This window comes from Cydia strobilella, chromosome 23 (assembly GCF_947568885.1).
Source record: "Cydia strobilella chromosome 23, ilCydStro3.1, whole genome shotgun sequence".
Classification (NCBI taxonomy): domain Eukaryota; kingdom Metazoa; phylum Arthropoda; class Insecta; order Lepidoptera; family Tortricidae; genus Cydia; species Cydia strobilella.
Window position 1 is genome coordinate 7527540 of NC_086063.1, and position 25080 is coordinate 7552619.

Here is a 25080-nt window from a genome sequence, read left to right on the forward strand (position 1 = left end):
AGAACCACATAGGACCATTTGACATTTCCCTCAGTTTATCTTATGACAATACTGAAAAAAACGAAAGAACTTGCGGATTGTTGTCTCACTCACTCATAGACAAAAAGTAATAACGTGTTGTGAATACGATATCTTTTACCAAGCTTTTATTTTTGCCCGGCTTCTTTGCTTTAGTCATTATTCTGAGTTGTACACTGACACCCGAATTTCTGTCGAAATGTCGCAATAATAATCTGCAATTTTGCTTAAATTGCTTGGATATTTAATTCTCTTTTGGTTACTATTCGAAGTAATTACAACGACAAATATTTCTCACAACCATACGCAAGTCATTATAATTAAAACAACTGCATTTGAGGTTATGTTTATATGTTTGTGATCAAAACAAACATTCTACGATGGTTTGTGAGAAATGCGAAAAGAAATTGGGACGTGTGATCACTCCAGACCCGTGGAAGACCGGGGCAAGGAACACCACAGAGTCTGGTGGGAGGAAAGTGGGAGAAAACAAGGCTTTGACGGCTAAGAAAGGACGCTATAACCCGTACACTTCGAAGTTCCAAGAATGCAAGTAAGTATACTGATATTCAGATTTAGTACGTGTACATACGTATTCTTAATACTTTCTATGAGTAACAGTTACTTTTATTTTGATTGTTTTTCGTCTTCTCAAAAATATTGATAACGAAACATTTTGATATTCTTGAGCCTCTCATACTCTATTGGCCCTGAGAATGTGCGCATAAGTAATACATTGTTATCTGGGGCCCGTTTCTCAAAAGCTTGTAACTTGTAATACAAGCGGATGTCACTTTTGACAGCTTTTGTTAGAAAAGGCCTTGCACTTGTATTACAAGTTACAAGCTTTTGAGAAACGGGCCCCTGGAGTATGTTAATATGTTGTAACTTTTAAATATCTTGAATCCCAGTGTAAAACTAAACAGGTAGGTACAATGACGTAAAAAACTTTTGTTACAGCAGGCATAATGTCAAGGCCCGACTTGCCTTGATATTTAGTACATAAAATAAATAAAAATAAAATAGCCTTTTATTTCAGACATTATTTACAATTACAATAGACAGGTTGAAATATTATTATCATTTTTAAACATATAATTCTAGTAATCTTTCATATCACACTTCTTTGTCTTTTGGATGTCTGTTTGCCATTTGGCAAAGGCCTCCTCCAACCTTTTCCATTCTTTTCTATCCTGAGCTACTCTGTTCCAAGTTGTTCCAGCCACTTGGCGTATGTCATTTTCCCACCTTTTCAAGCCTCTCTCTCTGCCTCTCCTCCTTTTGCCTTCCCTGGGGTACCATTGAGTGACCCTTTTGCTCCATTTACCTTCTTCCCTGATCATGTGGCCAGACCATTTCCACATATTTAGTACATATTAAGTTATATTTTCTACAGTAATTAATGCCATAAAATTAATTATCTTCAACATCATTAAATTGGATTCCACTGTACTGGGTGCCTAGGCAAAGTGACAATCTCTTGCGCTACGACAACGAAACGCTTTGTGTCTCTCTATCACTCTTTCATATTAGTGCGACAGTGACTCGTTCGTTACGGAGCGTAAACGATTGGCACGTTGGGTACGCATTAGGAGGATATAACCAAACGGAGACGACACGTCTGTAATTTTCTGTACAAAAAAGTCTGCCGTTTTTTGCGGCGGAGGGGAACATCAAATGTATACGTAACGTAAAAATAACCATGCCAGATAAACGTCAGTCCATACATTGTGTATGACCATTGGCCAACTATTTTCGACAGACGGGAACGCCTGTTAATGGCTACTCCGTTTGGTTATATCCTCCTAGTACGCACCCTGAATAGATTGTTTTATAATTACATATTAAATAAACAGAGTTTACGTAAAATTTCAGGATCTGCCGTACAAAGGTACACCAAGTGGGCTCACACTACTGCCAGGCGTGCGCATACAAGAAAGGCATCTGTGCTATGTGCGGGAAAAAAATTCTGGACACTAAAAACTACCGGCAGAGCTCTACATAGTGGCAGATATGGTTTCGTTTTAAGTAAAACTATAATGTGAGCTGTTGAAGATAAACCAGTATTTAAAAAGTCACCTAAACCACCACTTACTTCTAAAATAATTTTATAGATGAACACAACATGATCTCAAAATAGGAACGTTTGCATATACCATCAATATTTTGAATTTTACGGACTTAAAAAACCTATTAAGTCTAATCAGAATGGCGCTGTTAATGATATAAACTTAACAAAATGTGTCATTTTCAATCAAAAGGTACCACATTGTCGCTTGCCATAAGGACGCTCTGACAGGTTATTTGTATAAAGATACAATCCAATTTCGTCCTTATGGTAAGCGGCAATGAGGTACCTTTTGATTGCAAACGTCACAAATATTGATTTATTGATCCTATAGTAGTATCTAAGAAGGTCACGCCCTCGCAAGGTGTGACGCCGCTCATATCTAGTATAGACTGGTTTTGATTGCGTGTGTTTTGTCTTTATGATTGCTTTAGATGTGGGTTTGGTTTAGGCGAAGGCTTCAGGGGATGCGCATTTTAAAAATGGTTTATTTTATATGGACAATACTCTAGACAAAGGAATTTTGTTACAAATATGTAACCTGACTGGAGGTTTGTTATTTATGAGTATGTATGTAAAAATGATGCATAAGTAAGAACTGTACATTGACTAATGTCATTAGTAATATGTACTGTAATGCCCCACCGCTCGGGAATGCAAACCGGTTTTTAATTGTATGAAAAAAACCGGTTATTAACCGAAATTTCATACAAATTAAAACCAGTTTGCATTCGCATTTATGCAAATAGACTTAGACTAAGCTAAGTATGCAGCTATTTTGATAGCCCAAACTGTGCAATGGTTATTTAAACGTCATAATTCCATAGAAGATTGACATCTAAAATAACACTTGCACAATCTGGGCTATCAAAATCGCTGCCAACTTAGCTTAGACTAACTTTATGCAACTGCTACATAAAAAGGTTGGCAAAGAGGGTAAAATGTATACAGATGTAGTGCATAATTGTTTTCCATCGTATTTTCTCGGAAACGTTCGTATATGCCATGCTATTTCAGTCAATGTCAGTACTTTTTGTACCGTGACTGACTGAAATAGCAAGACACGTTCGTACGTTTCCGTGAAAATACGATGGAAAATAATTATGCACTACATCTGTAACTGGAATAAAGGGTTTATTACACTTTGTTACATTTAGTGACTAACAAGAGGGACCTCGCTATACGTGGGACGCGTCCCTCTTGTTAGTCACTAAATAATTATGCACTACATCTGTAACTGGGAATAAAGGGTTTATTACACTTTGTTACATTTAGTGACTAACAAGAGGGACGTCGCTATACGTGAGACGCGTCCCTCTTGTTAGTCACTAAATAATTATGCACTACATCTGTAACTGGGAATAAAGGGTTTATTACACTTTGTTACATTTAGTGACTAACAAGAGGGACGTCGCTATACGTGAGACGCGTCCCTCTTGTTAGTCACTAAATAATTATGCACTACATCTGTAACTGGGAATAAAGGGTTTATTACGTTTTGCTACATTTAGTGACTAACAAGAGGGACGTCGCTATACGTGAGACGCGTCCCGCTTGTTAGTCACTAAATTAGGATAGTGTAATAAGCTCTTAACAAATCAGAATGAGTTAATTTAATCTTGATTTAATTTAAAACTGACTTTAGTAATTATGATTTCTATATTAACTATGAACTGGTTACATAATGTAAATTGTACATTAATTATTTAATATACAGGAAATATTGAGAACAGTTTATTTATTTATCTATATTCTTTTGACTTGATGAAATTAACGAATATTTAAAACTGGGAATAAGATTACTTAGAGTTGGAAACGCGCATGTGACACCACTATAGTTGCCGTCTATACGCTGCGGCGGCCGCTTACCATCGGGCGAGCTGTACGCTATATCCATATTGCCCAAATATACAAGATCGATAGAGAATCAGATTTCTTAAATATCTTTTTTGGGTTTAAATCGTCTGTTTTGTACTGAGTTCGTCAAGTAAAAGAATATAGGCACTTGAACTTCAACTAGAAAACCACCTAGCAACTACCTCCACCAAGATACCAAACCTAAGGGGTGGATTTCTAATTTATAACCATGAAATAGGTACATGCCAAGTACAACCAACTGTTGTCAAGATATCACGCTAGATGGCGCTGTACCGTCGGCAAACTGGGTAACGACTGTCTTTCGCCGAAACAATAAGTGCTTTGGTCGATATCATTTCTTTGGTTTCCTCACGATAGTTTTTCGTGATTTATTTTTTCATGAGTCCCCACCGTTAAACGTGCGACTCATCTAAAAATCTAAAATGTTTATAAAAATTAATCTGTTCACTATCTGTTGTACGGTTTATGTTTGTTTGACTGCACGAATAGGAGATATAGATATCTATGCACAAATGCACATATATGGATCGACTGTCCAGTAGCGCCCTCATTGGGAGAATTGTGTTTTGTAATAAAACAATCTAAGGTCGTCAGGGGGCGCAAATTTGGTGACTGCCCCGGGCGCCATATCCTCTAGCTACGCCCCTGTGCGTGACTCCACTGTGGTTTATAGGCGCTGTCTGAATTATTAGGTATTACTTACATTTAATAAACAGTAGTTCTTCAAACGCATATTTTGTAAACATCAAAGCATGTCGAATCGGTAATCAAGTATGTTTCCAATTTAAAAATCAATTTCCTAAGTCTGATAAAGACAATTTGAATTCTCGTTTAGCCGTGTGGCCGGTAGAAAATGGTTGTGCTTCATTTTATGATAATAGCAATAATTTTTGGAACTATAGTAAGTATTACTAATTATTTTTATCATCGACTACTAATTATTATTACCGGTTGCAAAACACAATTATATAGGCTGCCGAAACACATTTATTTATTTATTTTAAAATTTCATTCAGGCCACAAGGCCCATATTACATACTAGCGACCCGCCCGGCTTCGCACGGGTAGTTCCACGAATTTACGCAAAACCTTTACAAATTATACATATAAACCTTCCTCTTGAATCACTCTTCTACTAAAAAAAACCGCATCAAAATCCGTTGCGTAGTTTTAAAGATCTAAGCATACATAGGGACAGACGGACGGACAGACAGCGGAAAGCGGCTTTGTTTTATACTATGTAATGATACCTTATAGATACATATAAATATCATAAAAACAAAACACTATTTTGGCGACAAAACGGCGTGGCTCGGTTGAATCGTCTGCTTGTGTCGGACGTGCTTAAATAACATAAAACTTGGCACACTTATTGGCACATAATTAATAGCTATGTCTGGTTTGTATGGGCCGGCCGGTATTCGGCCGATTCACTCACGCAAAGACCATTGTGTGGCTGTGTAGCCTAATAAGTATAAGCTTTACAAGGTTTACTAATGTATTGCCAAAAATCGTTTCCCAAAGTATTACTTCCCAAACTATTTTACGCAAAATTTCATTTCGCAAATTTTCATAATCCAACCTAACCTAACCCAACCTAGTACGTCATTTTCATTTCGCAATATGGGGTTGGGAAATGAAATGGTTGCGAAGTAAAAAACTGGCTAAAATTTCATTTGGGAAATGAAACTGTTGCCATAAGTTTGTTGGGAAGTGAAATTTGGCGAAAAATATTTTGGCTAAACGGCGGTATCCCGCTTTACAAGCAGAGGCGTGAAGTTATCTACGTGGACGAATGTCACTTCCTACTTCACCAATTTCCAGGTCTCTTCTCTCAGTCCAAAAGAGTTTCCTTTCCTGAAGACTGAGATAAACGACGAGAAGCATGCCACGGCTTTCAACAAGCTGCTCAATTCCATCGTTAAGACCAACCGGAAACGGCTGGACTCCATCAACAAGTTGACCAAATTGCAGGTACGGTTTACTAATGTATTGCCAAAAATCGTTTCCCAAAGTATTACTTCCCAAACTATTTTATGCAAAATTTCATTTCGCAAATTTTCATAATCCAACCTAACCTAACCCAACCTAGTACGTCATTTTCATTTCGCAATATGGGGTTGGGAAATGAAATGGTTGCGAAGCAAAAAACTTGCTAAAATTTCATTTGGGAAATGAAACTGATGCCATAAGTTTGTTGGGAAGTGAAATTTGGCGAAAAATATTTTGGCTAAACGGCGGTATCCCGCAGGTACAGTATGCAGTATCTGATCTTTTTCTTATGGTGCCAACCTTATACCTAATGTATTCGAGTAACACGTAATTTTTCCACTTTTAAATTTATTCTAAGCTTATAGAGTTAGACCAAGAAAAGTGCAGCGATTTTGATAGCATACAGTGCAAGTGTTATTTTAAACGTCAAACTTCTATGAAATTATGACGTATAAATAACACTTGCACTGCGTGTGCTATCAAAATCGAGCAGACTTTTCTTGGTTCAACTCTATTTAATAGCGTCATTCGCAGACGTTTCTGCTTGTTAAAAAAAAATTAGAAATAGGTAGCACATCGTAACTGGTGAATTTCCAATGACTTGGAACTCCGGTGGCCGTTTAAGAAGTGTAACGCTCTTACGGTAGATGTCGCTAGGGTCCCCTAGACCCATATAGTGGGAAGATTTGCTGACTATGGATGAGGTCTTGGTGGCTCAGTTGGCAGGAGCAGGAGTATCGATCCAGAGGCTGTGAGTTCAAGTCTCACACAAGGCAGTAATTTTTTCTTTTAAATATTATTTAATAAATAAACAATACATCTGTAGCACAAAACAGAAATAATTGTGACGTTTTCAACCAATTTTCGTAATTGTAATTGTTATTGCATGCATTAAAATTAAATTCAATAATACAATTATTTTCAGTCTAACATATGTGCTAGACTGATAATTATTTGTTAAGTAGGTACCAAAAATAGATATAACCGTAATAGATGTTATATATACAGTCTAAGGAAAAAACGTGCCTCGAAAATCAAGAAAATTTGATTCTCGTTCAGAGGGCGCTTACTAGCTTTGGCTTACTGTCGTATAGATGGCGTTGACGGTTTCGTTTGTTATTTAACAATTTTAACGCATATCAGTGAAAGAACATGGGTCAAAATCATAAAAATAATTAATGCAAATAAAAAAAATCATTTATCCATATCTAAATACATTTTATCGTATTTTTATAAATATTTATTTTTAGTTTTAAAGTGTGTCAGTGAATTTACTGGGGTTACAAAATTTACTATGACAGTACCGCTCTAGTATAAGGTACTCTATGGTAGGTACTATCAAATTTGCGCATCGTTTAATCACGATAGAATACTGTTCAATATACTACAATAACATCCTGTAACTAAAATTAAGTATTCTTGCAAATAAATGATATTGATTGATTGATTGATTGAAAAGGTACCACATTGTCGCTTGTCGATAAGGTTGATTTCTAATTGAAGCTACTTATATGGAAATAGCGCCTTACTGACAAGCGACAATAAGTACCCTTTTGGTTGAAAATGGCACATATGTTTGATTTTATTGTTGATAAGATTTTGATCTGAGCCAGGCCATGGATGTATTCCCTTCGTTGCAAGACACACTCCGGACCTCGTCGCGTAGGGACAGCGACGAGTCGAGCAGCGAGAGCGATGAGAAGAACATCATCTATCTAGTTATAGTAAGTATTATAAACTGCATTAAGTTATTATTACTATAGAAACGATATACCAAGCAAACAAACAAACCTAACCTAACCTATCTATAGGATAACCCGAGGAAAATCCTGAAAAGTTAACAGTTTCAGAATGATGACTAATGATAATATGACAATCATTACATTATGACTTTCAATAAAAATGTCAAACAAAGGGACCCCTTCTTAATACTTAAGTCTTAAATTAGTAGTAGATTGGTAAACAAGGTATGAAAGGCACTCATTTCTGTCGAGGTAGTCCGAGGTTGAAATGATGCCTTTCACCCCAATTAAACTTTTCATTTCGAATACGAGGAAACAAGACATCGACACCTAAACCGGACAATTAAGCGGCCTAACTCAATGTTATCATAGAAAAAAGGGCGCATTCCGATATATTTGGCAACATTGGCCGTCACTATCTTTTCGATGCTGAGTGTAGACTAAACTTCAACCGTATTACTTACAGCCAGACACATATTCAATACCCAACGCGTCACAATACACCCAACGAGTTGAACCCGCACCAACAACCGAACAGCCAAAGCCATATAAACCACCAGTGAGATCACATCCACTGTCACAAGACATACCTACACTTCAAGATTATTCCAATCTAAAAAACTCGAACCCTGGTCCATCTTCAAACCCCTCAATACAAACTATAAGTAAAGACGGTTTAGATGCTCTACGGGTAAGTATAGAAAGATCGTGTAAAAATAAAGAGGTAAAGAGATGCGTGAACGCGTGTCAAGAGGCGGTGAAAAGCGCGTGTGCGGAATATGAGTGTAAAAAGAAGTTGAAAAAGAAACTAAAGAAGACTTGTAAGAAGGAGTGTAAAGAGGAGTTCAAAAGCGGGTGGTAAAATCAGCTACAACCTCGTAAGGCTCACCATACGAAATTTTCCTATTTTTGTATGTGAACCTTGTCGTATAGTAAATTGGGATGAATTTCGTTTGTGTGAGAAAGTAATGAAACAAAAGAAGTATAAGATATAGACCGAGATTACCTTTTGAATATCGGGAGCTCATAAACAATTCAAAAGGTATAATCACGGTCTATATCCCGGTCAATATAAGTCTAGTGAATAGTTTCACTAGTGAATCATTAGAAACTCTTAAAAGAAATGCTACTTTATTTCATTTATGAAATATTCTAATTAGATTAAAATTGTGTATATACATTGTAATGCACATTGAGCCTTACGAGTATAAATAAACATTGATAGACGTTATCTCGTTGGAATAAGAGTTACAAATGGGCAGTTACATAACTGTGCCGAGAATGGTACGGGCAGATTAAATGTGCCACCTAAAATTTAGGAGAAAGATCTGCTGAGACGTTTTTACTTTAATTAATTAAATCCTGAGGTAATGTGTTAAAATAGTAGGTAATTATTTATCCTCTAGCCATCCAGAAAACAAAACGTATCAAGAAAAATGAAATTTTGTTTGTAGGAAGAAAGATTCAAAATGCTCCATAGCATACAGTAAGAGACAGTCTATTTTTAGGCTTCTGGGCGGCTAAAAAAATGGCCAACCCTACTACAACTTAATATAATAAGGTTTAAGAATAAATAAAAAGGAAAACATTTTAAAATTGTCTTTATTTCATTTATAATACATCAATAAAATACTAATTGTATAACTGCATAATAACTTGTTAATTTGTAGGTAAATACATCGCTCGTACAGACTTAACCAACAACAAAAAACTATTCCTTTATTATAACAAAATAATACATTTCTTCTAACTGTTACTTAAACGCGGTCTGGTCAGTATTTACATAAAAAAGGTCGTGTAAAAGTGAATTTTAGATACGCGTTGGCGATCAAATGATAACTGCACCAATTACATAAGCGTGTTTAACTTTTTAATGTAGTTTCGTAGCTTACGAAATAATTTGTGCTTTTATTCAGCTTATTTATTGAAAAGATTATAATAATAATTATGATTATTCTCATAATTTCTTTTCCAACATCTCAATAATGAATCTTGAAATAAAGGCCGTAGCGACATCTATCGGAAATGGAAGACATTACTTCTGACCAGACTTGTCAAATAAAATAATTCAAAACTTACTTAATTCATTTACTTATTTTGAACTACTGGAAATGTCAAATTTTAATAATGGATAAACTATTGCCATTAAGAAATGAAATCTTTGTATATTTTATCCTTTGGGTCACTTCATATAATAATAAATGTCCGATTTCTGGATAAAAAGGCGACCTTGGCGAGCCGCCGTCATGTTTAAAAATAATATTAATAATAAATAACGCTAACTATTCTATAAAATGGCCTTGAAATGCTTGCACATTTCAATATAATGATAAATCTACAGTTTACAATATTGTGGTAAAAACTGCGGACGGAATGTCAAAACAATAGAATAATAAATTATAATCTCAATGAATTTGATATTAGGTACTTGGAATGTGTTTTAATTAAACTGTTTTTTTTTTATTTAATTGTGACAGGTCCTTAACACTATTACGAACATTAAAATTGCGCTCACAACCGTAAATAATTCTTAACATTTTTAATTCATAAAATATCGAAAATACTCTAAGATCATTAGTAGAAATGTAAAATTAGAAAGGCACATGTTTTAAAATTTTGTTAAGATTATTAAGATTCATAATTTTATCCGAAAATAAGGCACTTACGTATTCTTTCGATGATTTTTACACATTTCTCTTATCTAATTGCACTTACATAAGTTCTGATACAGATTCTAATTATCATTTACAAGTTAATGAAGTTGCTTGTGAAAGTTTACAGTGGAATTAAATAACAGTATTTATTAGTTTAAAATGTTACGACAATTTTAATAAGATTGTATCACATAGTGACGAAGTATTGTATAACAAAAGACATTAAGAATTTATAATTTGACGTTCTATTTCATTAAACAGTTTAAAGTGAAACGTTACCGGACATTGTGCAGTAAGTAAATCACTCGTAAAATAGCTATTCAGGCTTCCTCTAAACAATTCAGTTTCAGACTGCTAAGTAGCATTAAATAAACGAAAGATGAGACACCAAATAAGACTATTAAAAGAGAATTTTACAAAATATTAAGATCAGTACGGTTTCACTCACTATTGTTTTTAATCGCTTTTGGCGACATGTTTCGGATTCGTCGGTAATCCTTCCTCAGGCACGAGTGTCCGCGGCGGTTGTGTACTCCGTGCACTGTATTTTATAATTGAATTTGTATCAGTACTTTTGTATTTAACATGTGTTTTTACAAATATTTACCACCACATGGGCTTCTAGAGCTAGACTTGATAGAAGTCACAGAAATGTTGCCAGAACTACCGCTACTGACCAGTTTAGGCGGCGGCGAACTAGGCACCGAGAACGTTTTATCGGTTAAATTCTCCTGACTTAGCGATTTCTGACTCATGAAAACAGGAATCTTGGAAGACACCGTTACAGGTTTAGGTTTTTCAGCTGCTTTCACCGGTATACTGCTTGGTTTAGCTGAAATTACCGGCTTTACAGCTTCAGCTGATCTTAATTGCATTTGGTCGAATTGTGACAATCTCCTGTTCTCCAGATCGGTGCTTGTAACTATAGTTCCTTTTGGAGATTCGTACGTCGCTGTTCTGAATTTGATGGTGGTATTTCTTGGTAAATCGAAGTCGGAATGTCGTTTCTTTGGCTCGTCTTGTGTCGTTTTCGTTCGTTGTTCTTGTCTGGCTGAATGGTGCCGTTCGTTTGAGATGAAGTCGTTTAGCATTTCAGGGTCCAGCTCGTAGGAAAGTGGGGGTTCGGATGGAGGCACTCTTTGCCTATTTGAAACCTTGTCTTTTTCTTTCTGTTGTTGCTTTTCAGTTCTTGGTGTGACGACTTGGATTTCTGTTATATGATCTTTCTTCTGTTCGAATTCTTGAGGGCATTCTAATCTTTGTTTCTGGGAATCTGACATGGCTGCCGGATTAATAGTGTATCGAGTTTTGGTCACTTCAACTGTGTCGTCTTTTTTATCTTGCACGTCGTCTAACTCTCTGATTATTCTTATTCCCAATTTAGATAGTTCTTCTGGTGTCTTTTGTGCCATGAAACTAGGGTCGTTAGTTATTTTTTCCATCAATGCTTTAGCTTGTTCCTCGTCTAATTCTGTATTTAAAATAATAGTTTCTGTCCTTGTGTACGCGGGTTCTTCACTTGTGAAATGCATGTTAGGGTTCTGCCTTTTTATTTCGTCTAATATATTCTTGTCAATGTCCGCAACATCGCCTTCTTCCAAGTCTAACTCATTTAAGTCTCCTTTTTTAGAAATACCAAAAGTGACTTGTTCCACCTGCAAAGGAGCATCTCCTTTAGCCATTATGTATTGCGTAGATACTTTCTCAATGTTTTGTCTGATTACTTTGTTGCCAAATTCATCCTCTGCAACATTTACTGTTACAGTTTTCTGGACAGGCTCCTGAGTCATTGTCAATGACATGTTTGCTGGTTCCATGTACAATGTTCGTCCATCTTGGTCTTCAGTTTTCCTCTTTATACCTTCAACAATATCTGGTATTAATCTTATATTCGGTTCTCCAATTTCTATGCTTTTAGTATAAGATTTCCTTTGCTCTTCAACTGGTTGGGTTTTTTCCGTAGTTATTGTAACCATATTATTGCTCTGTCTTGGATCTGTCCATTCGCTTGAGAATGTTTCCATTTGAGGTTTCTTATCGAATTTCATACTGTTGTTAGATCCGACTCTGATGTTACTTACGAATTCATCGTAGTCTTTTAATTTCGTGTCGGCGGCTTTCAAATTAAAATTGACAATGTCTGGTTGATGTTGACTGATAGCTGATTTAGATGCGTCAGTCATTGGTGTGGGAGTCTCTTTACTTGTAGCAGCTTCATTCTTTTGATCAATATGTACATTCAAAATTGGATTTTTCGCTAATAGTTTTTTCATCATATCAGATTTAGGTCGTTCTAAACTGTTCACGTAAGTATTGCGACTTACTTTCAAATCATCTGGAATGTTAGTATCATATGTAATGTGTTTTTCATCAAATTTAACTGGTGATTCTTTTTTAGGACTCATATCATGAGTGCTATCCAAAGAGCTCATGTTGCTACCATCTGAAGTAGATTTCGCGAATTCTGATACAAGTTTTAAGTGCACTTTCATGTTTTCGTCCATAATCCTCCTTGCCAAATGATCTGATGTTTCATGAGGCTCACTCTCAACTAGAGGAGGTGATTCGGGTTCTTTAATATTCTTCTGACCTTCTTGTTCAATCTTCTCAGAATCATCTGAGCTAGTGGAACCTTTGACAATAGCATCTTCCAAATTGCCAAATTCAGAAGCCTTCTTCAAGCGGTTTCTTTGGAATGTATTAAGCCCTTCCATAGCAGAAGCCTTAGCAATATTTAAGCTAAGTCTAGGCTCCTTGTGTTTGATTGTCACTCCTTTCTCTGGGTCCATATCAGGTAGTGTATCTTCTGTAGCAGAATCAAAGAACGTTGATTCTACAACGGACATAGCTTTCCTCTTTTTAGGGGACAGTGTTTCATTTATTTCACCATCTTCGGCAGATATGTCTAAGCTTTGCGCTCTTTCTAATGTACCAGTAGATGGCATATTTGTTTTGATTCTCAATTCGAATCGCGATAAGTCGCCCAATGAGGCGGCTTTGCGTTCATTCTCATCTAGAATAGAAGTGTCGTCTGAAGCAGAGTTGAGAGTGTCATCTAGCGGCGAACTGTGGATCGTGACATCACTGTTGTTTAACTCAATAGTTGTCGATCCTTTGTCGCTTTTTTCGCTATGATTTAAAGATACAACCGAATGGCCGTCTTGGTTAGAAGAAAGGTTAGATTTGGAATCTTCGAAGTAATTGTTGAGAGAATCACTCTCTCGTTTGAATGGTCTGTGAACAATATCGTCGATGTCATCTTGGCTGAAGTTAATTGATTCTTCAGCGTTAGGTTGCGGTGCTGGTTTGGTTTTAATTGCTTTGGGTGTCGAGGTATTGTATGATGTTGTAGTAGTGTTAGGAGAAGAGAGAATGGAATCATGCAATAGGCTTGAAAATTGCTTTTCACTCTTCAGGAAGTCATTTACATTTTTTAGTTGTTCAATCATGCTGTCATCTGTTTTATTTTTCTCAACTTCAGGTGGTGAAGGCGCTTTGCCTTTAGATTTCTTATTTGGTTTTGGAGCTTCATCTTTCTTGTGTTCATTTCTGTCATAATCCTTTTCGTAAAGTAGTTCTGATGAACTCTTCCTGTTGCTTCTTGCTGCTTTCGCAGCATCGAACATGTGCTGAGGTAATTCTTGTGGTATACCATTTTCGTCCCGTTTAATTCCACTTGAGTTAAGATCGGTTCTACCAAAAGCAGTCGGCGCATAGTCAGATGTCTTAGAATCAGCACTTGTATTTAAATCTTCTGGTTTTACCCTAGCATTGGGAATAGGCGGTGCCATTTTTTCTCTCCTTTTAGCAACTACAGGTTTCTTTACTTCTGTCTCGCTTTCAAGTTTAACATGTGAAGCCGGCGCTGCCCGTTGCGATTCTGGTTTATCTGGTTCATCAACTGTTTTCTTCTCAACTTTCTGCGCCACTACACCATTTTCGACATTCTTTTGTTTTAAAACACCATCATCCGGTACATTAGGCGGCAATACTCTAATTCCAAATTTCATACCTCTTTTAGGATCATACTCTCTCTTTTGCACTTCAGCGTGTTCTAGATTAGCCGTCCCGTTTTCTGCTTGAATAATGACATCACCAGTTGAATGCCTTACCTTGTTTCTTTCAGGTTTATAATCGACAGGTTTAGCAGTGGTCTGAGCTACATCTGAATGCCTATTCTTATTCAGTTTAATGTTTTTCTCGTTTTCTCTTTCTAGCGTTGTGGGGAGGTCTTTCTTCTCCTTCTTGTTTCGTTCCAGGGTCGTCGGGACTATCTTTTCTGTGATTATCTTCTTGATGCCCTTGTGTTTGGTCTCTAGCGTGGAATTGTTGGAGTGAGACGCATTGGGGGACTGCGGTGGGTGGAGGAGCTTGCCTTCTTTCTCGAGCTGTAATCAAGAGAAAAAATAATCAGTTCAGTGAAAAAAAATTTTTTTTTGGCAAATTCTGCATTATAGGTACTCATACATACTCAGGAAGATTTAGTACGAGTAGGTAGTTCAAGTTTAACTGTTAATAGTTTATGGAATCAGTATGGAAGTTCTATATAATAAATATGTATATAATAAATGTGTATAGTCTGTTCGGAATGAGAAGAGTCGTGGAATGTTGGGCCCCACACACAAACAAAAAAGGTTTTTATTCTGTCGAATTTTACAGGGATGATCTGAATCACTAAGTTAAGTAAACCATGTTACTTTAACTATATAGGTTACTTTACACTATTGTTCTCATAATAGCTATCCTAAGATATTGACAAATATACAACTTCATATGTTAACAGTTGTATTAAAGAAACTATAAACAAACTACTATGTATAATATATCTAGACAGTATCATTCGAGATCAAAGTCAACACGACACACAGACATAAACACATCCTTGCGCCGAACAATAGTACGCATTCCAAAACGTATTATATTGTCTCTGGTATGGAAAACAGTCATTGTTCAAATCTATAATAACTGACACGCCAAGCAAAACTGAGCCTTATTAACTATGCACAACATCCTATTTCGATTATCTTTTTGTAAACATTATGACGTTTTAATAATTGAGAAGTTTAATTTTAACCAGTATTATAAAAGCTCTCGTCTGGTAGTTTGTTCTGAGGACAAATAGATCTATGTTATATAGTTTTGGAAAGTCATAATGTCGAACGAAAAAGCATTAGAAATGTGATATGAATATTTAATGTTTAAATGTCATTGGTGTTACGTAATAATGGGTACGAAACTGGTGTTTAGCTAGAAAGTAGTGTCCGGAAAGACTAACATACATTCTATGACTCATTTTAAGTCAACTTCGAAAGAAAATATCGTAAGTAAACTGGCCAAATCCCAAAAAGGACTACTTTCCCCTTTGGGTTTGAGAAAAGATGCTAGCCGGCACATTTTTTCTCTAATATTATTCTTCCTCGCGTTTTCCCGGCATTTTGGGAGCCTGGGGTCCGCTTGACAACTAAACCCGAGAATTGACGTAGGCACTAGTTTTTACGAAAGCGACTGCCATCTGACCTTCCAACCCGGAGGGGAAACCCTAGGCCACCAGCGCATATTTTTTCTCTAAGAACAAATTACATTACTTTCTATGTAAATATTTTAATTTGTGTTTTTTCAAGTAAACACTAACTACTATTTAAACTATAAACCGAAGGAAAAATTTTTACCAAAGCCTCCAGTGTCCAGAGCTGGAAACTACCTATTAACCAGAGGGCGCCACAAGCCTTCAGGAAATTGTTATATACTTGGAAATTTCGACCCATGCCACCGTGGCTGAGTGGCCGTGACCGTGGCTGACCCATGCCACAGCTGAGTGGTTCAGCCACCTGCCCGGTAAACGGGGGACGCTGGTTTGATTCCCGTTCTGGACACTGGACTGGGCTTTGGTCATTTTTTCCTTACATGACATTTATTTCGGTTTATTGTCATATTTTTCATACAAATTTTACATTAATGATGACATTTCCACACTTTGTCATTGCAAGTTAGCTTGGTCCAACTCTAAGCAAAGTGTTTTTTCATGCTCTCTCGCAAAGCACTGTACTTAAGTATTAGAAAATCTTGTGTAAGGCTCTCGTCGTAAAAAAGCGTAGAAAGCAGCGAACAATACACTTTCCTCACGAGACCAATTATCCATCGACGAGAGAACTCTCGCTTTCCGGGATGGCCTGGAATCTAGGGAAAGATTTCACCGACTTTTTTCCCATGGCAAAAAAGATCAATAGTGTTGGACGATTGAAGATTTCACAGGAGTTTTAATTATTGTTATTTGTTTTCAGTATTTTTAAGGGAGTATCGTGTTATCGATAGATTTAGGCAAGGATTCATTCATTTTATTAGATGTCCTCTAGCGACCATACAGGAAAAATTGGCAGTCTTTGTATCAAAAGCAGAAAACAGAATTGAATTTGATTATAATTAATATCATTAACTGGTCTAACGCGATAAAATTTCATTATTTTACCTTTTATTCCGACGTTTCAGCTAGGTTGCACTAGCTGTGGTCACGGAAGACTGACGTCCCAGCAAAATGTCAATTGAGATAATGGTAAACAACATCAATATCTCAATTGACATTTTGCTGGGAGGTAAAATAATAAAATTTAATCACGTTAGACCCGGTAATGACATTAATTATGTGTACAAAACGCGAGTTTAAAGTGAATTTGATTAGTTTAAAAATCGAACGATAGAAAACAAAAGCGACCTATTCCATTCAATAATGATTTATATATTTCATTGGAGGTATTTTGTACTAGTATCAAGACCGTGGAACGCTATAGCAAAAAGTACAAGACAAATTCATGCTTCGAATTTTACAGCTAATGTATAGTCCATGCGAACGTTGTCAAAAATTTACGTCTGACAATTGATTTACCATAAACTATAAAGCATATAGGCCATCTACTTACGCTGATAAATTCGGGCACAATTTTAACTTGCGGCCCCGGGCTATAAGGCAAAACCGTCTTTATGGCACACATTAATAAAAGGTTGAGTAGGGCTTCCTAGACTCTGGGCAGCCCTACTAGACCCTAGAGGGTCTTCGAGTTGAATTCCGGAGACCTAATCATCTTCAAGACAAGACTTACCGTGCTAACATCTCCGGTGGACCCAGCTCTCTTCAGCAGCGGATGCCGCACCGCCCGCCCCGCGCCGCTGACCCTCCCCCCCTCAACCACCTCCAACTCCACAGGGTAGGGAGAGGCCAGAGACAGGATCGCCAGAGCGTCCTCTAGTGGAGTTCCAGAGAACTCTATCTTGATGCTTTTGATTTTGTCCCCTGGAAATAAACAAAAATATGAATGAATAGTTTGATATTACTAAGCTATGAAGGAGGTCAAAGATGTGGAGAATACCACAAACCACAAGGCAACAATTTAGGTCCATTACTATTCCTCATATAGAGTACCACGAGACAACGTTTTTAACCCATTAATTCCTCATGGAGAGTACCGCAAGGCAACGTTTTAGATCCGCAACTAATCCTAATTGTTCTAAGTGTATTATGTGTTGTACCAGGAATTAGCTTGCCAACAGCAGTCGGACCGCTCCCCAATACCAACACCCGAAAAGGGTCCTACCGAATTTACAAAACACTCCAAGGTAGGGTTTTGGTTTTGGGTCCTATGATCTCTTAGGGAGTACTACAAGGCAAGCTTTTAGGCCCGCTACCTTTCCTCAAAAAGACATATATCTCTCGCATCCGCTACCTTTTCTTTTTATAAAGCAATGTTTTACCAGGTTCCAGCTTGGCAACCGCAGCCGGGCCGCTCCGTAGCACCTAATACACAAACCGGAACCCGAAAGGGGTCTAACCTTAGTCAGTGACAAGGCAACCTTTCGGGTCCGTTACTATCACAAGGCAACCTTTTAGGGCCGCTACTATTCCTCATTGGGAGTTTCACAAGGCACCGTTTTAGGTCCTCTTCTCTATTAAGTGTTTTACCAGGCTCCAGCTTCGCAGCAGCAGCTGGACCGCTCCGCAGCACCGAATGTACTCGAACACCGTCCCGAGCGCCGCCCGAGCACCGGAACCCGAGACCGGTGAAGTCGCGCGCCCATAGCTTCACCCGCCGAACTCTGGCTCGCTGGAACAATAAATATCCTAATTAATAAAATTGAATTGATTGATTGAATTTTCAGCAACCTGGTGGACCGTAGCTCGTTACATTAAGAGATTAATTAAAATAAGTTAAGCGAAAAGCGAAAGACAAATATAAATAAATAAATTTTTAGTTTAGGGTAAAAGCTAAGAGGAACTAAGAGACAGCTAGTGCCGCTGTTCAAGTTGATATGGAGTATGTTAAAGTTTGTTGTTCGAACTATCCAAGAGATATCGTTGTTATCAACGCAAAAACATTGTGTTTGGTTGTGTTCGGCCTATATTGAAGCAGAGATAATGACAGTTGAGAGCAAAGATTGGTAACGTATTGGCAAAACACAGCAAGACGAACTTCACCACTTCTCATTGTGACGACAAAGGCTAACGTATTATTTACCTATTTAGATTTATAATGATTCATGAAGGTATAGATTTTGCAATTAATAGAGAGAGGCGAATGATACAAATGGTGATATTATGCAATTTATGGGATCACATAACCATTGCAATGTGAAGAACATTCTCAAAATTTCCGCAAATGCTGGAAACTTAGAAAGTTCCCGTTCAGATTAGGGATTATTATTCAATGTTCTTAACTGTTGACGACTGTTTCATTATGGGTTTATTTTACATTTACGACTTACGTCACTCATTGGCGTCCATATAAATCGAAACTAACTGTTGTTGGCAATAAACGTGCAGAAAAAAACTGGCCAAGTGCGAATCGGACTCGCCCACCGAGGGTTCCGTACTTTTTAGTATTTGTTGTTATAGCGGCAACAGAAATACATCATCTGTGAGAATTTCAACTGTCTAGCTATCACGGTTCATGAGATACAGCCTGGTGACAGACAGATGGACAGCGGAGTCTTAGTAATAGGGTCCCGTTTTTACCCTTTGGGTACGGAACCCTGAAAAGCCGGCCAAGTGCGAGTCGGACTAAATAAAATTTCATATTTCTAGATCTAACAATTCTAAACCGGCCAGCAGTCGGCTTCCTAAATTAAAAGTTTTAAATATACCGGTACTAGCTTTTGCCAGCGACTTCGTCTGCGTGGACTTAGTAACAGCAGCTAAAGTAAGTATAGCGCCTGGAAAAATTCTTATAGCAATCATTCAAATATTATGCACACAAATTAGCAGGCACTTCATTAATTATCTCAATTCCACCCCGCTTTTTACTTTCTTAAGGGATGATTTTCGGGATAAAAACTATCCTATGTCGTTCTCAGGGACTCAACCTATCTCTATGCCAAATTTCATCTAAATCGATTCAGCGGTTTAAGCGTGAAGGGGGAACACACAGACAGAAAGACAGACAGACAGACTTTCGCATTTATAATATTAGTATGGATAGTATGGATGTACGTTTATCGGAATATTGTGTCTAAACATTTTGTAAACATTTGCGACCTCTCGGCCCATGTACCCGCCACTCAGGCGTAACAAGGCCTCCATAATTCCATTATCCTTATCGACGATCTTTAAGTCATCATGACATCATGCTGCATCCGTGAGACAGGCATAGCCTTGTTTTTTATTTTAAATATCCTATATGATTGAAGCATAATAGTCATTATAGTTTTTATTTTTTCCACATCGGTGGCAAAAAACAGCCTTGCAAGTTGCAACTTCACATCTTGGCAAAGATCCCTAGCAGCAAACGCCATTCGAACAAAAAAAACTTCACTTCTTAGCGGTTCGGGTCGGGTCCGGATCCGGACAGTTCGCGTTCTAGTGTGTCCTTTAAGGATAAAGCAGTTGGGAGTTTTAGATTTCAGGATAAAGGCGCATTGACCACCTCATAATTTCAAGAAGTATTAAAGTTGGGCTACATGCGATTTAGCATCCATTTAAACACTATATAATACTTTTTTAATGAGCCCAGTTTCCCAATAAATAAATACGTAAAAGCTTGTATAACCCTATTCTTATATGCATGTTTGGTTTCAAAAATTGCTCTGGAGACTAACGTTACATCCATTTCCTGCAGTCTAACGCTTGTGCCCGTTCCAATACTGAAGCTTGTAGCAATACTGCTAGTTATTGGCACTTTTTGTATGTGTATCATTTAGTACTGTCGTTAACAGTGTCAACACGACTGATCGTACCTATATGTACTTTATTGCAACGACATAAAGTCCACGATGAGTTAACTTACTAAAATCCGCAGATGACACGATGCTTTGTATTTGCAGTGACCTTCGGTATCTGTACCTTCGTTCACATGGTTAACTAAAAATTAAACGTTATTTGAAGGTTATAAGGTCCACATTGGTCAGTTAAATATGTGGCTGTGTCAACTCGTGATCAAATTGTCACTTGATCTTGATAGTTTGCGCGTTTGTTAGTCGGCAAAATAAATTCAGATACTGGCACAATATCGACACTGAGACAGGTATTAGAGTCGGATTAAATACTCTGCATACGTAGGCATTGCAGGGCAGTGACAAAGTGAGGAAGTGCCACTCACAAATATCTGAAAACGCCTCTATTGTCAAAGCGTTAGAGGCGTGTTCAGATATTTTTAAGCCCCGCGGCTGCTCCGATATATCTGATGGCGACTATACGTTAAGATGATGATGAATATGATGATATATTGACCGACTTAGCTAAGCCTGTTTTGTTTGTAATATTTAAGATTTAGGTGACACCTGGAAATAACAAGGTTACAAATGCAGCTCAGAACTCAGATTTACTACGAATATCAACTCTAACATTGTCACCATAACACTTAAATTCCGATAAAAGGATATCGTTAGGAATTTGCTCGACTTAGATAAAGTTAATTAGGCAAGAAGGTTAATCTAAGCTAAGACCTAATCTGTGACGTTTGGTACCGGTGACCTAATATTTCGTTTACTTAACATATGACGGTTAATAAATTACTTATATATTTATATTTAAGTATATTTCACAATATTATTAATAACTACAGATTTTGTTTTCAAGTCGGTCAAAGGAATACAATCGGCGGTTAAATTAACTACCTATTTTACCGTTTTCTCCATATGACTACATTGGTTTAAACACCTATTAGGTTATTATAAGGTATAAATAAGAATAAATTGAAAAATACTGGATACTATTAGCTGTGATCGAGGGTTTTCCCGTGGGATTTCCTACGAATCGAGTGGCCCCAGTCCATCTCCGCAACTTTACTTCAAGGCAAATTTCTGAAATTCTTCAAAATCGGTTCTGTGCGATAGCCGAGATTAAGTAAGAAACAGTATACTTTTGCATTTAAAATATAAATAATTCATTATGAAATAACTAAACATAAACAAGAATATAAAATCGAGCGTAACACAAAAACATTAAGCAAGAACTATAAAAAACCGGCCAAGTGCGAGTCGGACTCGCGCACGAAGGGTTCCGTACCATTACGGAAAAAACAGCAAAAAAATCACGTTTGTTGTATGGGAGCCCCATTTAAATATTTATATTATTCTATTTTTAGTATTTGTTGTTATAGCGGCAACAGAAATACATCATCTGTGACAATTTCATATCATCAATATCACGGTTCATGAGATACAGCCTGGTGACAGACAAACAGACAGACTGACAGACGGACAGCAGAGTCTTAGTAATAGGGTCCCGTTTTTACCCTTTGGGTACGGAACCCTAAAAATGTGTCAGCCATTCTCGACCATAATCAAATTTCTACAAACACAATTTTCACTACGGTCAAGGAATCGAATCGATCTAGCTATTACGTGGTTAACCACATCTTCCGTCCTGTTCTTACTGGTTCTGATAGAGAAAGAAAGATTAGTATGTATTAGCATTGTAATCGTCAGGATAAGATTGGAATGCGGGGCTTGATATTCCCAACGCTGTTGCTTGTCGTTCTGTCTGCGGGCTGTATCTCAAGAACACACGAAAATTTCAACTGCCTGCCTATAACAGGAAGACAGTTGAAGTTTGTGTATTTTTGTGTTGCCGATCAAATAAGGGTCGGCTGCACCAAACCGTCTTTCATCGTTAGAGTTCGCAAAATATTGTATGGGAAGTTTCATAGTTCACTTCTTCTCTCTCGCTGACAGGCCGGACCGTGGCGTCTCTCAGGTCAGATTCAGAGCAGAAGTGCGGGCACGCGGGGCAGTCCAGCAGGTGCACCATAATGCTGTGTCGCAAGTACATTGGGTAGAGTGGCCACGAAGCAGTCCCCATAGTTCACTGCTGAGTGACGTTAGTCAGTCCGTCAACTGTGGTTGGTGCAACCAGCTCTAAGTCGATCAAAGAAGATAAGTCGATTAGCGAGCTCCATTAGATTAGGGTTACCATACCTACTTCAGGATTTCCCCTGACATAAATAATGTCATCGGGGCCGGAAGGTTCTGGAGTGGCGTCCGCGTACCGGAAGACGAACTGCCGGTAGGCCTCCAACGAGGTGGAGCGACGACCTGGTGAAGGTCGCGGGAATTCGGTGGATGCGAGCGGCACAGGATCGGTCGGAGTGGCGAGCCTTGGGGGAGGCCTATGTCCAGCAGTGGACGTCTATCGGCTGACATGTTGATGATGATGAATTAATGTCATCAATTATGTCAGGGGACCAGTTGGACCCCAACGCAAGTAAATTTCATTATTTTACCTTTTTTCCGACGTTTCAGCCAGGTTGTATTAGCTGTGTGGTGTGGTGGTGGTGGTGCTTGAGTGTGGTGTGTAGCTGTGTGTGTGGCGGAGGTGTGGTTATTACATTACATTAATTATGTGTACAAAACGCGAGAGTTTAAAGTGTTGTTTCTCCTGACATGCCAGGATTTTTGGTCCTTTATCAGAATTGCGGGACTTAGCGAGTGTCAGGGTTCTTAGAAACCTCAAGTGACCACTAGAAGCTATCTAAAAGTTTATTGGGCAGAGGAAGGGGAACGTTATGCTGTACAGTATGTGCTAGCGAGATAGGGCAAATGGCTCACGAAAGGTTTTGGAATAAGGAATTAATTTTTGGGTGAAACGGCAGTCCAGGATATTTCAGGATTTTTAAGATCATATCCTGTTGTCTGGACTTTTGTCAGGATATTCAATTTTTTCATGTGACATGTGTGTAAGTTTTTTATTTGCTTTCCTTTCTTGTCACTGAAACATTTGAATTTTTAATTTAATTTTTGTTACAGAGACACTTGGCGCTATTCGAATGCTTGCTAAGCAACGTGAACAGGACTAGATCGGAATTGCATTGCGATATCGAATGCCTGCGACCGGTTATTTGCTAGAAAATAGCGACTGGCAGAACGTTAGAAATATCTTGGCGCGTAGCTTGTTTACTCTCATATACGATGAGATTTTTAAATAAGCTTGAAATTCCTTCCCACGTTTTGAGTGTTTATATACTACTAGTGGTTCCGAGGAAAAACTGGCGTAGTAAAGTATACATTAATACCCTTTTTGGCCCAAGATTACATAATTGAATACATCAGGGGCATTCCAGAAAAATGTCTGGTACGTGATGCTTTTTTTAACACTTCTGATAAAGCTCATTTTAACAAGTTTAATAACTTAACTTTAAATTCAACGGTATGTAATACAGCTAGTCTGCAGGCTATTAAGGTCACGCTTTACACTTCACATCCCCGACAAAGTAGACATTTTTGTGGAAAGATACGGTGGAACACATACCGTAAAATGGGGTGAGTAGGTTTCGCGGGGAGAGTTGGGCTTGAAAGGGGGGTGAGATGGGTTTTTAGGGCTACTGCTACAAAAATAATGTATTCCAATTTAAAATGGAGCTATAGTAATACTCATAATAAAAAAAACGATCCAACAATCTTCCTAAATAACCTTTGTATGAAAACCCATCTCACCCCAATTACGAGGGACTACGGGGCGAGGTGGTTTTTCCTGTTTATCGTCAAAGTTATGAAATGGAACTACCCAAAATAAAATAAAAACTAAAATACAAACGTCCGGAACACTTACTATATACACCATTCAGTTTGCATATGTAAAAATAAAATGTTATCAAGGTTTGAATGTCAGTTTTGCTTCTACTCACCCCATTTTACGGTACGTAAAGATCCATAGACTGCTGATATATATTATAACTGTAATAACCTACGGTAAACCGTGAAATAACAGACATCAACAAGTAAAACTAAATAAGTGCTACAAATAGAGACGAATCAGTTACAGAAGTATGTTAAAAAGGATAAAGTCTAAACAGTAAGAAAGAATAAGCACAGATAAATTGATTACCACGCAAATCTAACGTTTTCACGTGCAAATATGTAGAAGTTACATGTCATCAGTGAAAGTAGTTGCATAATGACAGTTTTCGGAACGGTAATGTCGGTAATGTTTGTATATACTTGACAGACGGCATGACTGAGTAATGCACATGTAACTACGAGTATGTACAAGTAGGCAATAAAGGCGGTCATAATTGCGTCATGGATGTTTTCGATTAGAATGTATAATTATTGAATTAAAAATGTAGGGTTAACAGTGGCGGAGCGCCCATTAAAACCAAAAGTTTAGAATTAAGTTTACATTACTATTTTAGAAGATGCACGCGAGTACAAATTTATCAACTCATTCTTTATTATTTATTTGTTTATTTAATAAAATACGGAGTATTCTTTTTTTAATACCACGTCGGTGGCAATCAAGCATACGGCC

At 37.6% G+C, this 25080-nt stretch overlaps 3 protein-coding genes across 3 annotated transcripts in view; 2 read left to right on the forward strand and 1 right to left on the reverse strand.

Annotated features, from left to right (window-relative positions):
* The first annotated feature begins 238 nt into the window (after nt 1-238).
* LOC134751737 (cysteine-rich PDZ-binding protein) lies at nt 239-3295 on the forward strand. The gene is made up of 2 exons (XM_063687182.1): nt 239-571; nt 1894-3295. Exons 1-2 carry the CDS (start codon nt 399-401, stop codon nt 2021-2023), a joined length of 303 nt encoding a protein of 100 aa, XP_063543252.1. The 5' UTR covers nt 239-398; the 3' UTR covers nt 2024-3295.
* Nucleotides 3296-4743: 1448 nt separating this feature from the next.
* LOC134751709 (uncharacterized) lies at nt 4744-8560 on the forward strand. Its single transcript, XM_063687154.1, has 4 exons — nt 4744-4865; nt 5789-5938; nt 7570-7680; nt 8165-8560. Exons 1-4 carry the CDS (start codon nt 4818-4820, stop codon nt 8558-8560), a joined length of 705 nt encoding a protein of 234 aa, XP_063543224.1. The 5' UTR covers nt 4744-4817.
* A 722-nt stretch (nt 8561-9282) lies between these two features.
* LOC134751863 (uncharacterized) overlaps nt 9283-25080 on the reverse strand; it is a 61691-nt gene continuing 45893 nt past the window's right edge. Inside the window, exons 3-5 of the mRNA XM_063687381.1 lie at nt 18304-18445; nt 17447-17637; nt 9283-14740 (exon numbers count right to left, since the gene is read on the reverse strand). Of these exons, the coding sequence (XP_063543451.1) occupies nt 10946-14740; nt 17447-17637; nt 18304-18445 (4128 nt within the window). The 3' untranslated portion in view covers nt 9283-10945. The remainder of the gene's footprint in view (nt 14741-17446; nt 17638-18303; nt 18446-25080) is intronic.